This window comes from Numida meleagris, chromosome 5 (assembly GCF_002078875.1).
Source record: "Numida meleagris isolate 19003 breed g44 Domestic line chromosome 5, NumMel1.0, whole genome shotgun sequence".
Classification (NCBI taxonomy): domain Eukaryota; kingdom Metazoa; phylum Chordata; class Aves; order Galliformes; family Numididae; genus Numida; species Numida meleagris.
Genome location: NC_034413.1, coordinates 64,456,119 through 64,471,051, shown reverse-complemented (window position 1 = coordinate 64,471,051; position 14,933 = coordinate 64,456,119). Strand labels below are relative to the sequence as shown.

Below are 14,933 nucleotides of genomic sequence, written 5' to 3'. Positions count from 1 at the left end.
ATGGGATACCAGTTCCAAGTTTGATGCCATCTTTTCCATTTTCATGGAGTCTAGGGAGCTTTGAGTCGTACCTAAGTCAGAGACTTGAGCTGCTGATGTTTGATTAGCCATCATGACATATCATAGAAAAACAGGCTCTTCAGAAAGAAATCATCATAACAGAAATCCAGTGTGTTGTTTCAAAATGCTCATACTAATGGTGGTTTTGAAGCACCATTTAACGTTGATTACTTTTTTTTTTCCAAAAAAATGGAGCTTCTGAAAAGAAAATTCTGTTCATTCTGGCTTTAAATCATAGAGTTTCTCACCAGCTCCTGCCTCCATGCAGCTACTTTAATTGTGATTCAGCTGTTTTGGAAGAGCTGTACTTGGGTATTGAGGATAAAAATTATAGCTTACCTAAAAGTCACTCAAAGCTCTCTGTGTTGTTAATGAGTTTCCACATAATTAATTAAGAAATAAAATCAGTCTGTTTCAGGTTTTCATGTATATATCTGAGTGTTTATTACCAGTACCCTTAAGTGAAGCCATCTGCAGGGTGGAACTAAAAAAATATATTTAAAGCTTCATTTAATATTCATGTGGCTTTAATTTCAGCCTTGTTTTCTACTAATAAACAAAAAGCAGTTGCTACTAAAATAAATAAAATAAATATCATATGTTCTCCTTCGCATTTGCAAAACCCAGAGCTTCCTGGGCACTTATTAATTAGTCTGTATTTACCAGGGAGAGCATTTGTGGTTAAGCACTGTTACTAGTCCTGTGTGTTGGGAACAGAAAATCAAAGTGTCTCAAGGTGAGTGAAACTGAAATCCAGTTTATAAGAGCTATTTAAGAGCAGGTAAACCAGTGATTCCACCCCTTTATCCTTAAGGGCTTCAAACACACCAGTCAGTGAACACAGACCATCAGTGGAACAGCCAGATAATACCAGCAGCAAATGCTCTCTTGGGCACTGCGTGCAGCCCATTTATCTGGGATGCTAAGTGTGACCTCAACACTTTTGTAACTGTGGACTAATGGAGTTGTTCCCAAACTAAAGTCAGCCTGGCTACCTCTAATAGTAATAGTGAAAATAATGATCGTAATGTTTCTTGGAAGTCTTCTTCAGCTTAGTTTCTGAACAGCTTCCAAAATAGCTAGTGACTGCATTGATTTGGCGTATTCCTACACAAGCATTATTCATTGAAGCAATTGTAGGGTGGTTATATACAGGTTGCAAAAGTCCTAGGATCTTTATTTTTATGATATCATTCTTTAACAGGGAGGTGTTACTAGCTCTAAGTATTAATACAAAGAACTGAAGCATAAAGAGGGAAAGAGAGAGGCCTATGGTTACATGGAAAAGACATGGCTGAAGCAGCCCACAGTCAGAGCCTAGGTAAATAATGAACTCTCCTTTTTTAGATTTTTCTATTTTATTTGTACTATTTCTGAGTGCGGGGATAGGTCTCCTATTAGCAGGAAATGAAGGAAGGCATCCATCCATGCCTTGAATGAGCAGTCCCCAATAAGATTTTCCTTAGACAGTGTGCAATTATTGGTTTCCAACCTTTGCATTTCAAGGTATTAAGGAAGAAAGTTCCTGAAAAAGCCACATTTCTGCATTTCTGCAGACCCATTGCTTATCTGGGATTCACTCCTTGCATCAGATATGAGGACTTTTCTTTCTTCTCAACTAGTGCTCATCTATCAGGATTTCTTAAAGACAGCTGCAAATTTATGAGACAGATTGGCAAGTACATATGTAAAATCAAAGAGATGTGCAGCCATAAAAGAAGCAGGATGGCTTCCCAAAATGTTTCTAGGCTGACCTCATCAGTAGCCAGGTTGCAACTAGACTGCAGTTAATTACCTTTTACACAGAGCTTAAAGTTGCTCTTCACATGAACTGGAAGTCTCATTCTTTGTATTCTAAAGATTCCAAAGTCCTTTCTAAAGGACTAAAATCATATCTATTTCTAATATCTTGTCTCCTGTGAAAAGTGAATAGATTTTTAGGAAGTATATCAGTATAATACAGAGAGATTATTCCAGCAGTTATCAATTGTAAGACATCCCCAGGTGGAAAATGCATGTAGGCCTATGTATTTAATAGACTCTGACAGATGTGGAATACAAAATTTCAAGCATTATCCAGGTTTTTTCCAGTCCATTTATTCTCTGTAACAACCCTGTTGCTTGCCACCAGTCTTTCCAAGTATGCAAGGAAGAGATCTAAATGCTGGAGGGAGATTGGAAGTGTTTATTGGAAAAAAAAAAAAAAAAAACATAGGTTACTGTCAAAATGGAGAACAAGGTTGTTGGCAGGATTGTTGGCCAGCTAATTTTTTACTTATTTTAAGGTGGATCTTGAATTGAAATGAGGCAACAATTATGTATTTCAAGTTAGGAAATACATTTCAGAGATTATGGTCAACTGTGAAGACAACTGTCAAACAATTGGAGAAATGATGTATTAGTGATTTCTGCAGGAAAAAAAAAGTTTGAATAGGAAGACGCAGTAGAAGAAATACCAAACAAGTTGGTAAAGCCTGTCTTTTTGTGTTTTCTTCTTATTATTTTTTATTATAAACAGGCGTAAACTCTAATCCCAGATTAGCAGACAATAATTTTCGCTCAGATTCACTTGCAGACTCATCATTGGAAAACATACTGCACAATCTTCCTCCCATTAACTGTCCCATAGTGTGTATTATTCCATGTCACCAGTGCAGTGCCTATCGGAATATCAGGGCTGTGAAAACTTTTGCTTTAGGTAGTTTTATCCAGGGTAGCCTTACAGGGTTTTTTTAGTTTTACATACTGGTTATGCTTCATATCCAGATAGAAAACAGTAATGCATTCATCTTTGACTAATTGGTTCAAATGATTGTGTAAACCCAAAAGGAATAATTTGCTTGAAATTGACATTGCTTTGGCAGAAATACATTCTTTTTTTTTTTTTTTTGTGAATGCTTTAGCATTGCAGATGAAGAGAAGGATGTGCAAATAAAGAGATCTGTTTTGCCATCTGTAGTTTAAGTTCTTCCTGCCAATGCCACATGTAGCTTAAAGATGTTTATTAACTGATCAAGCAGTTTTGCACAGACCTATTTACATTTGAGATTATTCTGAAAAAAGAAAAGGTATTAATTAATAATTTGGCATGTTTCAAAACACTAGAAAAATGATAATCTCTTTGTCAGAAAAAAAAAAATTACATATTTGCCAGTTACTCTTGTCAGCTTAATAGAAAATCTTGATCTATCTAAAGAAAGACAATTGTTAGAACTTCTGTCTTCCTTTACTGATGGGATTAGCATCTTTTCATTTTGAGTGTTGTAGATACTCCTTACAAAAAGCCCACTCAATGTTATATATCTCTCAAAGCTTCTTTCAGGGCTTAAGGGTACTTCTGAAAACAGCTTGCTGGAAATTTCCCAGTGAAACTGTTCTTGATACAGAGCTATTTTTGACTGATATTTTTTTCTTGAAAATGTCTGCTTTCTGTGGAAAATTCTGGTTGCTGAATGTTTCAGCTGAAATTTATGTCAGTCGTGTGGTTTTGTAGCCAAAAGTTGAAAACTTATGTGAGGAAGCTATCAAACCAGCTGTAGTGGTGAGCACATAGGAGAATTTCACACCTTTCCTGAGGTGAGATGCTTCTTTGTTAGAAAATAAGTCCCTTTGCTACTAGCATTATAGAGAAAGCCTGGTTTAAGCAGAACAGCCTGTGATGTTTTTTTTAACGCTTTTTTTTTTTTTTTTTGGAATCTAAAATACAGTGCCTTGTTTGGTGCTGTTTGCTTTTAATATTAAGATAGATTGGCCATTGCAGTTAGTAACATACACACTTCTTTAGCTTTACTACCTTTAAATAGCAACTCAGTTTGTGCCAGTCAACTGAAGTAGAGAATAATGTGTTTGCAGTAATTGTTTCTGGTATCCACCAATACGTTTTATTTGTAACCTCATGGTCCCAAGTGGCAGGGAATGGCTTGGGTTATCAGATTATGGGCTTTAGGATGTTCTTTTCCGTGGTGCTTCCAGTTTACTCCAGGTCTCTTCTGAAGAGCTCTGCCATTCCAGCATAACCAATGCTGTATGGATGTTTTCCTTCTGGTCAAGAAGAAACTACTGCAAGTCCTTTCTTATTCTATATTTTTCTTTGCTTGATAACTGATAGTTGTTTGCTGGAGCACTGCCTGTCCATGAGCTGAAAAATATCTCCAAATTTCTCAGTAGTAGAACACTGCAGAGGAAAACATAATGAATGTGACTTGACATAGGACTGCTAACTACAACAGACTTAAATAACAAATGAGGATATCATAAAAAAAATCAATACTCAGGAACATAGAAGGTAGAGATAGAAAAGATGTATTGGGTCATATTCCGCATCTCCTGCTAGAGTACAATTGTTCACTGCAGTATGTCTTTTATTCAGTGTAGCCTTAAATTATTCAAGCAGAGGAAACACTTCTACTTCCTTTGGGACTGTCTGCCACAGACTGCAGATCTCACTGTCAAGGGATGTTTCCAGGTGTTTAGCCTAATGTATGCCCATTTTCCAACTGTTAGGGCTGTTCCCTCTCTGAACTTTATACCTCTCAGAAGAACTGTCGTTTCTTCAATATTGTTTGCTCATTACACAAACAAAAGGGACATCTGTGGGAAAGAACAGAGAATGCTAGGGCAGGTCATGTAACACCCTAGTAACATTTGCTGGAAGGCTATGCACAACCATACTGCTTCCAAAGTAGGATGTGCTGAACCAGAGTGTGACAAGCCAAGCAAAGACATAGATGTTTCTATCCAAGTTCTTGAGAAAGCTTTGAGAGGCCAACATCTCTGGGAAATTCACAAGTCTTCATTTTCTGTAAGAACACAGATTTGGATGAGCACCTCTCTGTGGGTCTTCAAACTAAGTCATTTAAAAATAGCTGCACTCACTTTCGACATCATCCCCCTCCTATTCATTATCACATCCTAAGTCTGCAGCAGGCCAATTTCCACCTAGTGCTGCGTGTTAGTTTTGTTGCGCCTGAAAATGGTATTTCATTGTGTTCAATTAAATATATACATTGTGTCAAAAGCATGCAAATAACAGATAGCAGCATACTCACAAAATGAAAATTTCTTTCCTTGAAACCTTGCCTTGAGGGTGCTCTTTTTTCCTGTAGACCCTTTCACTGTATTTAAGAACCAGCCACTCCTTTCACACCACCCCATCACACACTTTTCCTGTGCCATAGAGTCTTGCTGCCAGATGAGGACGCTGGACAGCGGCATTGGAACCTTCCCACTCCCCGACTCAGGGAACCGATCTGCGGGGCGACACATGTCTAAGCAGGAATCGACCTTGGAAACAGAAGCCCTTGCACCGTCAGAGCAAGTTGTTCTTTCAGCTCCTTCAGTAAAAGCCAAAACTCTTGAGCGAGAAGTGCCTTCAACAGCTGAGAGTCAGGAGTCTGTGGAAAGCATAATTAGTCACTCAACATCTGATCCAGCCATGACTGCCAAAGGTATACGACCTTTTCAAAGTCGCCTTCCAAAACCAGATTCCTCAGGTAAAATGTCAATTACACTGAAAATCACATTATTTCTGTCCTGATGTCTGTTTAGATTAGCAGAAGTCCTATAATAATGACGATTGATAACAGAAATGTTAAATGCAGAGCAGAAAATATTGCCTTTATGAATGCGTAAGGTTAACAAGTTTGTGACCCGAGCCATATGGAAATTTTGTTACACACAATGCTTATCTGTAACCAAGGAAGAAAAATGTGTTAAGTACTTAAATCCTTTTCTCAAGAAACACTACTAGAAAAAAAAATACTTGCCAGCCTTGGAATTTGAGCTGAATAAGAATACAGATGTTCAGCAGTATTCAGGATCAGACTTTATAGCAAAGTACAAAGCATAGCTATGTTGTGACACAAAAAAGACATATCCACAAAGATTCGCTTTTGAAGCTATATTCGGACAAAATATTCATTTGGCCTCAGTGCATAAATTCTGTCCCTCTGAATATATGGCCTGGGCCTCAAAGGAACTCTTTTTTTTTTTTTTTTTTTACTACACGATACAAATATATTTATTTATATGAATGTAAAGTACCTCGCTTTAACTTGTCTACCAAGTATGTGTTTACTACGAACTATAAAAGGAAAGCTGACAAAGAAATAAGCAGACTAACAGTCCTGCAAACCATCAACACATAACTTTACATAAGTACATAGCTCCATTGAACTCAGTGCAATCCCTTACAAATGCACACTGACCATTTTTTGCGTATTTTTGAAGGTCTTTGAGTTACTAATATATACGCCAGTCATTACATACAGCATTTATTTTGTAATACAATACACAGAAAAAACAGTAATGCAGTGTCATTAGTGTTATGCTTGTTAGCACTGTGTCAACAAACATATTTGCCCCTATAAAACTTGTGAGGGCTTAACTTCCGTGAATCCATATTGTATCTGTGAGTGAGGTTCCATGTAATTAACATGGAAGGTTAAATATGAAGTTTAAACTTAGTTTTAAGTCCATCAAATATGCGTTCTGCTAACGAGCTGATGCATATTGAGCCTAGGAGGAAAGAAGTCTCTTTTATATGTTCATCAGATGCATAACAGAAGAATTCTAATTAAACGCCTTAGAACTAGTTGATTAAGCAATATTCCCAGTGTGGTGTTGTAATGCTATAATAGACTGCAAACACACATTGTATGCTTCATTGCAGTCTCCTCTGCTCGTTTCAAATCAAAGCTAAATAAAAGATATTTTAGTACTTAGTGTTTTTTAAATAAATGTACTTTTAATTAATGGTACAGCTAAGAAAGATTCAGAAGAGAAATCTTAGTTATAGATTATATGCTACATGCTTGAATAGCCACATGTGTGACCTCAATTCAGCACTGTGCTATAGAGTAGACTCCATGATTAAACACTGTCATTATAACAAATTGAATAGAAACTGCAACCACTGAATTGCTTCATAAGAAGTCAGTTGCAGTAAGATTGTTCTGATCTTAATGCTAATATTCACTGCACCAAACTTGTAAGGTTTGTGTCTTAATTAAATTGTCATGAAGAGATGTTAAAAAAGTAGTATACATTAGATGGTAGGGTCAACTCATTCTTTACCAGAATGTTTTCAATTGATTCTTCTCCTCTCCCTTCTTTCTCTTCCAAATTACAATTATCACTTTATTTCTTATGCACCATATATCTTCTTTGAAGTTCTGATTTTGCATAGTGCAAATATAGCAAATAAAAAGGCTAACTGATTGAGAGTTTCTGCTAGAAAGGTACTTCTAATTATATTTATGTTAACAGCCTGTTCTCTCTCCGAGAACATAAAATAGCAAAGCAGATCATACAGTGCCTGGAAGAAGTTATTGTGAATTGTTTCCTATTTGAAAGTGCATATATGTCAAAACTCATAGCAGGATTTCAATCTTTGCCTTCCTCTCCCATTGTTAACTGGAAAAAAGGCTTTGGGTAATATTCTGCCACTGTATTTGTTCGAATTATTCCAATAAGAAACTAAATATAATTTGATGTAATACAAGTATCATGATTAGCCCTCAGTTTTTACTGAATTGTAATTGAAACACTCGTGAAGATGGCGATGAGACCTACAGTTTAAATAATGCCTTTCTTAATTCAGGAATAATTAACCTTGCAAAGCAAAGTGAACAAGAACCAAGTTCTGTGACCTCTACCTCATTAGAGCTTACTGAAGAAACTGCAGAAAATAGAAAAGTTCTTTCAGATTGGACTACCAAGAAAACTACAAAAACAAAGGTATCAGTGAAGAAGTGTCATCTATTAAATTAGATATGTATTGTGGTGTAAAGGATCAGAAATGGTGGATGTTTTTAATACAGTGGAAAGAATAACTAACAATCTAATAGCTACATTTACTTTTTTGCCCTTCATTTGCAATCTCATTGTTTATTAATATTAATAATACAGCACTGAAAGGTACTTCGTCCTCATGGTTTACAAGTCCTGATTAATTATAATGCACAGGCATTTTATAGACAAGAAAATTGATACCTTTTTACCTTGTTTTTCTCTTAGAGAAATTTGATCTTATTTGTTTCCTTTCCTTTGGAAATTCAGATATGTTTGGGGTTTTTTCCCCCCAGGTCTGTCTGTCCTTGTCTGTATGGCTACTTAGTGTCGTGTGTGTGTTTGAGCAGATGTGCTATGAAAGTACTGTGAAAGAGAAAGTATTCTCTTCTTACATGTTTCTGTGTGGTTATGGTTAATCTCTGCAGTGATCAGTCTGTCCTTCAGTGTTTTCATGAAAACTGCAGAAGGAACTAGCAGGCAAATGTATATACCTGTGTAAAAGCTACAGCTGATGGTTGTTATTCACATTCAGGAATGCCAGGCTGTCAAGCCCTGTGAGAAGCACAGGGTCAGCAGGTTAGCAAATAGCAAGAAAAACTTACTCAAGATAGTGGGTATTAAGGCAAGGGAGCTGTCAGACTGCTGGCTAATAAGACTTACATTGTAAGAGGCTGAAAACCTTTGGTTGCTTAACTTTTGTGCACATCTGCTTTATCCATTTATTTACTGACTGGAATAGCTCGCATTTATATATAGTCCATGCTATGGATATTTAGGACAGAAACAGAAAGAAAAATACCTTGTCTTGTATATTATTGGCAAACTGGCAGTGAATCCTCTGTAGTGCTACACTGTTGGCTTCCAAGTCGCAACAACATGAGTGTGATATTCACCCTGACTCAGGCATGACAGGCCACCCCCAGTCCCCAGGCCATGTTAATATGACATGTGTTACTGGTAATTGGTCTGTTTAGAGTCAGGGGCTTGGTGTGTCTGCACCTGGTGTGTGAATGTGGCTTTGGCACTGCAGCTGGCTTGGATTCTCCCTGTTTTATGAGCAGTGTAGGGCATATTTGGCTGCATGCAGAATTCCTCAGGTCTGGTACCCACTCCACAAGTATGTGCTTCCTATCTAATGAATGTCCTTCGGCGTCAGTTAGAGCTTCAACATGGATGAGAAGATGGGGAAATTAATATCACTCTTTGAAAAATACATTTGAAAACTCTCTTGAGTCTTGATAGGCAGCTGAGGTTACAGTAGTAGGTAGTATTTGATGATTACTTACTTGAAGGATAAGTGGCTAGTTAAACCAGTAAAAGACGTTTTAACAGTTGAATTATCCATTTCCATTGCATGAAGAATATAAAATGTCCCATTCCTAGTACCGTCTTCTGCATTATTTTTGTATACTTGCATCATCTGAATGATTGCAATACCCTTATTTGTACAGGACAGAGCTCTAAGAGTGTGCACTTACTCTGCCAGCAGCAGTGACACTGAACTGGAGCCAGAGTATGGAACAAATTATTTTCGAACTGCAGAGGAGACGTTAGTAGAGTTAACAAAGAGCAGCAAACAAGGTAATTGAAAACTTGTGCATAAGGAATGTATATCTCCCATCTCCACTCTGACTCAGTAACAGATAATGTCCTTCATTGGACTGTCTAGTTTTTGCTTTCTAACCCCAGATCTTACTTCAGTCTAATTTTCCATTCACTTTTTATTGCTTTTTGCTTTTTATTCTATCTGTGTATCTTTTTTTTCCCCTCTCCTCTGCTATTTTTGCTACCAGGAGCTAAACATGTAGGTTTTTCTGCATAAATCACTACACTGTAAGTAAAATGTCTTCTGTTACATTATTACAGAATTTAAAAGGTGATTATAAAGATACTTTCCCCTTTTTACTTTTTAAATTTCATTAGCTGGTTATAATAACGCAGTGATCAAGGCCATAGTGTTCCAACCTCTGTATCAAAGTGATGTTGGTTGCAATGCCACCACAACCGTGCACATGCACAACTCCATTTATACGTTGCCATTTTCAAGTATCAAACCTTTCTGTAGGATCTGGTAGCTATTCAGGATTCACTGAATTCCAGTAGATGAAAGCACCTTAAGCAAAGGTCTTGAGATAATAGTTTTCTGTGTGTTCAAGAACTGCCTTGCCGTGCCCACCAGCTTCCCGTGCAGCTGTGTGTCCCCTGGGAGGGGAGCAGAGTGTGACTGATCTCCTTGCCCACACAGCCGGTGGCTTCCCTGCTGGTGATAAATTCTGTCGAGTGCAAAGGCCAGTGCAAGGTCTCAGCACCACTGAGGCCCTAAGAGCTTAAGCAGTGCTTCAGTGATATGGAGGATTTGTGCTGACCCCCAGTACAGCAGTGAGCTTAACCTGCCAGAGATTAGCACGTACAGTAGGTACCGCAGTGATGATTGCATTAAAAGTGCCATGGACAGTGAGATACTGTAGGCAGGCACGCTGTGCTCTGTAGTGTCTGCTGGGAGTCGAGCTTAAACATTTGGCATTTTCAGAGAGGATCCATTTTGTGTGCTTACACCAGGGGTAGAGCAGAGCAGGAAGCTCAGGCTGTTTACTTACACTACTCCTGGAACTTTGTATTTTTAATCTGTACGAAATGTTGCAAGTAATTTAACTCAACCAATAAACAGGATTGCTTGCTACAGATTACATTCTCTGTTGTTGTTTTCTTGGGCTTTTTTTTCAAAGGAGCAGGTAAAGATTTCTTCCAGTATTGATCACAATTTGCAAAAATAAGGATTTCAGCATGTGTAAGCAGTTGCGTTAAATGACAGCAGCTTCCAAGTTTAGTGATACATAAGCAGGACTTAAAATTGCCACTTTGCATAGCAAACCATTAATTTTGTATATATGCCTAACCTTTAGGCTAGTAAAAGAACTAAAATTCATAATTGTGACTGAGGGAAATAGAAAAGAAAATTATAAGCCATTATTGAAAATGTATTCCTGCCATGGTCATTCTTTTTGAAAAGGATTTCTGCTCTGTAAATGCAGTTCCCACATTCAGATTATTAACAATACTTTATTCCATTCTGTGTTCAAAGATCTTAGCTTCTTTATGCATACAAGTGATATATCCTCAAAACATCCACATGATGCTGAGGTGGGGGCTGTAGCAAACCAAGTCACAGAGAATATTTTTGTATGCATAGATAATTATATTTACTAGATGGGTCCTCAGAACATTAATGAGTTTTCTCTTTATTCTAATATTGGAGTGATTCTCATTTTCCATTTATGTGCAGGGAATGGAAAGACTGGTAGACTGAGTGCCCAGTGCAAAGGCTATTAAAAGCCAATGATGAGAGTTTCATTGATTTGGTGGGCTTTGGAGGAGACTCCCAGTGCATTGCCCTGTGTTACAGAGAAAGTCAGTAGAATAGGTTGGAATAAGCCAAATGTTTCAGGGTCTTTCATTTCAACCATGAGAATGTTTTGATTCGAATTTCATGGAGGTTTTGTTCTGATCTGATTCTACAGGAGGCACTGGAGGCAGAGGCTCTTCTAATGCTATAGGTTACAAGATAGAATTGAAGTTTGTGTAACAAAAAGTGTGAGGAAAGAGCCTAATGATCATTTAAGCCTCTCTCCCCTGTGTTTTTTCATGAAGCTACAGAAAATTTCTTTGGTTTTGATCTTAAGTATGAGTTTTGATCTTTGGGCTTTGGAAGCTGGGGTTTTACTCCTAATATTCTTGTATTACAGTAGGATATGTAACAAATGAGTAGGGCCTGTTTCTTAACCTTGCTAGACTATACTTTATACTGTTGTTTCATTGGCTAAAAGTATAGTTACAATGGAAGAATTATCAGAAGTAGTCCAACAGAAAGACATTAAAAAGGAATTCAGCGTATCTACCGTCTAAGGCTATTGAGAGAAGAGAATGAAAACTTACAGCAAATAAATAGAGCAATCCTCCCAAATTAACCAACTTTTTTATATTTAAAAAAAAGGAAATGAATTTTAGCTGTCTCATACCATCTCTTTCACCCTGAATGTTAAATACGACCACTCCCTTCTACATGTATTGATTGGAGAGTTAGCAGCTAGTATTCTAATTCTATTACCATTGAATTCCAAATACCTTAACATATTCAAAAACATCTAAAATTGTAAAATTGCATTATAATTAATTTATTTTGACTGTATTTCATCAAGTAAATATGCCATAATGACATTATTTTTAATATCTCTTACAGTGGAGCAGGAAAAACAGAAGCAGAGAAAGTCAGTTCTGGGGAAACCAATGTCAATCTTGGATTTATACCAACACAGTCTCTATGGCCATTTTGGAGAGGATGGACCTGAACAATTAACACATTTCAGTTTAATTGAGCAGCTGAGTGGAGCTTCCAGTAAAGACAGCAAGGGCAGAGAGAGCCCAAGTGTGAGTTACTGTGATTTTTATATTACATCTCATTTTCTTCATGATTTTTACTTGCTTCTTGTTTCCTCCTTAATGTGTTGATTGATTACTGAAACCAGGCAGACTGGAAAGAACAGCATGACCTGCAGAAGAGTAAAGATCTAAATATTTTTAGAACAGGATGTTACATTCTGATGCTTGTATGTCAAAGACTTCCAAAATTGACAAGTAGAGACAGGCTAGAGCTAGCATTCTGCTATTAAAAGGAGTTGAAATTCAAGGCTAGCGAGAAAACACAGAATGTGTCTTTGAAGGCCACTCTTTCATATAAAGTTAGCTACTACATGTAGCACAACGTGCAGTAAATGAATGAACGACACATCTGAAGTAGTTTCCTAAAAATTTGAATGAAAGCAGGCTATGGAAGCCAGCTATTTTCTGTTCTTTGCTGAAATATCATATCATAGAATCATAGAGTGGCTTGGGTTGGAAGGGACCTCAAGGATCATCAAGCTCCAACCCCCCTGCTGCAGACAGGACCACCAACCTCCATATCTAATGCTAGACCAGGCTGCCCAGGGCCCCATCCAACCTGGCCTTGAACACCTCCAGGGATGGGTCATCCACAACCTCTCTTGGTTGATGTGAGCTCTGGTACTCCTGATTTGAGGGTTCTGAACATTATTTTTTTAGTCATCAGTCCTAATCTGATCAGTGGATCTTGATGCTAAACACAAACCTTTTTTTTTTCTCCCCTTATTTCATGTGACCCCACTTGTTATTTCTGTCACGAGAAGTGCTGACCCTGACATCGTGCAATCTCAACATCTTTGAGAAGCACCCCCTCAGCCTATTATTTTCTCACACTTCTTTCTCACTTGGTCTCTCCTTTGCACTAATAAGCCTGTTTGTTTGAAAACAGAGTTACGCAGCCATGGTCCGTGTTACCGTTTTGCCTTCATGTTCAGGCTCCTTCCCCAACTTTTTTTTCTTCTTTTTAAATACAAGCTCTTTTGTTTCCATGTAAGTTACACACATTTGGGGTACCTTACAGTATAAACAAAGGTGGTAGCAGGAAATAATGAAAGAGCTGCAGTTTGTAGCATAATGATGCCATTCCTTAAGTGAAAAAAAAAAAAAAAGCAAAAAACTTATTTCTTCCCAGACCTGTTTTCAGCTTTGGAGAATCACTGTGCATTGTAACTTCAGAGGTGATTAACCAAAGTTAGAGCCTTACAGCTTGCAGAAATCTGGGCCAAATGTGCAGAAGGAATGTGTGGAACGAACTGGCAATGCCCCTGTTTATTCCAACTCTGCTGGCATAGAAGTCCCACTTAACTCAATATTAAATTGACTCACAAACTTCTGAAATATATCAGCCTCATTTCCTGATCAACCAGATTTCACTAGTTCCCAGAATATGATTCAGTATGAATATATTTGAGTCATATTAGAAGGAATAGTTGTAAAGAATCTGGTTGCCTAGTTGGGAGGAAGAAAAGGGGGGAAAAATAAGGTGGAAGAATACTAAGAAGGATAGATGGAGGAAAATAATATGAGCACCCTCTTAATTCTACGTCTGGAGCATTTAGAGATTGCTAGCTTAATTATGCAGATGAGATGAATTATGTGTGTGTGTGTGTGTATGTGTAAAGCCTTTCTGCCCTCTGAAGGCCAAAATCTTTCGTTTTGAACAGAGCGATTAGTTTTGGTTGCACTATAGAAAAGTTGCTCAGATTTACTTTTGCTTTTATTTCATTCTTATGCATTTCTTGTGCAGGACAAATCTCTGCAATCTGCCCAATCAGCACCAAAACGTAAACAGAACTCATTAAAACAGCCTTAGGGTCATGGCAAAAGTCCATCATGAAGGTAGAAGGCCACAGATGTAATTCAGCACTAGCATTTTTCCGTGCATTGTGGTGGGGGCCTTTTGAGAGTACTTCAGAAGATCTGAAATAGCTCTCAAAACAGCGTTGCCTCTCAGTGAACAGTGGAAGCTCAGTAGAGCACTGGGGATTTGCCTATTAGTATTAAACATTTCAGAATGACAAATGAGAAGCGGTGACCATGAAAAGCAGGTTGCCCCAAACTCCTTGTTTGAACCAGCACGGCAAATTTATCTCAGCTGTAATCTGTCCAACCTGAGAAGATCCACTGTCTGTTTCAGTTAGAACTGTGTGTTCTGGAACTTTTCCCATGAGGAGGGGGCACACCAGAAACTGAGGCGCTTACAGCCAACAACTCTGGGGAAAAAAAGGGAGAAATTTTGAGGTGGGAAAAATATGCAGCTTTCATACCAAGTATCTAGCATTTTGAAAAAGGAAATGCTCTGTGCTTTGAATTTCATTCCCAAATAGTGTGTGTTAAGCCTTAAAATGAAAAAATAACACAAGTGCCATGATGGACAGAATGGGTTTACGCTGCTTGTCGAAAGAGCAGTGTGCTGTGTCAGTCCCTTATCCCAATTAAATTGGACTGTACAGCACCAGTAGGAGAGTGGCTTCAGCCTGGGTGCTCTAATGAGGCACTGTGGCGGAAGCTCTGCTCGCCCAGGCTGGCTGTCACTTGGGATGTCTCCTTCTCACCGAGCGCATTCTCCGGTGGTACCCCCAAAGTATAGGCACAACAAGTTTAATCAGCAAAAAACGTACTGCAAAGAAGGAGTTCCATAGGGG

The 14,933-nt window shown here is 38.0% G+C and overlaps 1 protein-coding gene across 6 annotated transcripts in view; it reads left to right on the top strand.

Moving 5' to 3' along the window:
* The window catches only part of NCKAP5 (NCK associated protein 5), a 454,740-nt gene that overhangs the window by 417,164 nt on the left and 22,643 nt on the right, over positions 1 to 14,933 (top strand). For all 6 annotated transcript variants that reach the window (XM_021397921.1, XM_021397919.1, XM_021397920.1 and 3 more), the window contains 4 exons: positions 5,238 to 5,552; positions 7,661 to 7,797; positions 9,303 to 9,432; positions 12,089 to 12,276. In XM_021397921.1, the coding sequence (XP_021253596.1) occupies positions 5,238 to 5,552; positions 7,661 to 7,797; positions 9,303 to 9,432; positions 12,089 to 12,276 (770 nt within the window). The remainder of the gene's footprint in view (positions 1 to 5,237; positions 5,553 to 7,660; positions 7,798 to 9,302; positions 9,433 to 12,088; positions 12,277 to 14,933) is intronic.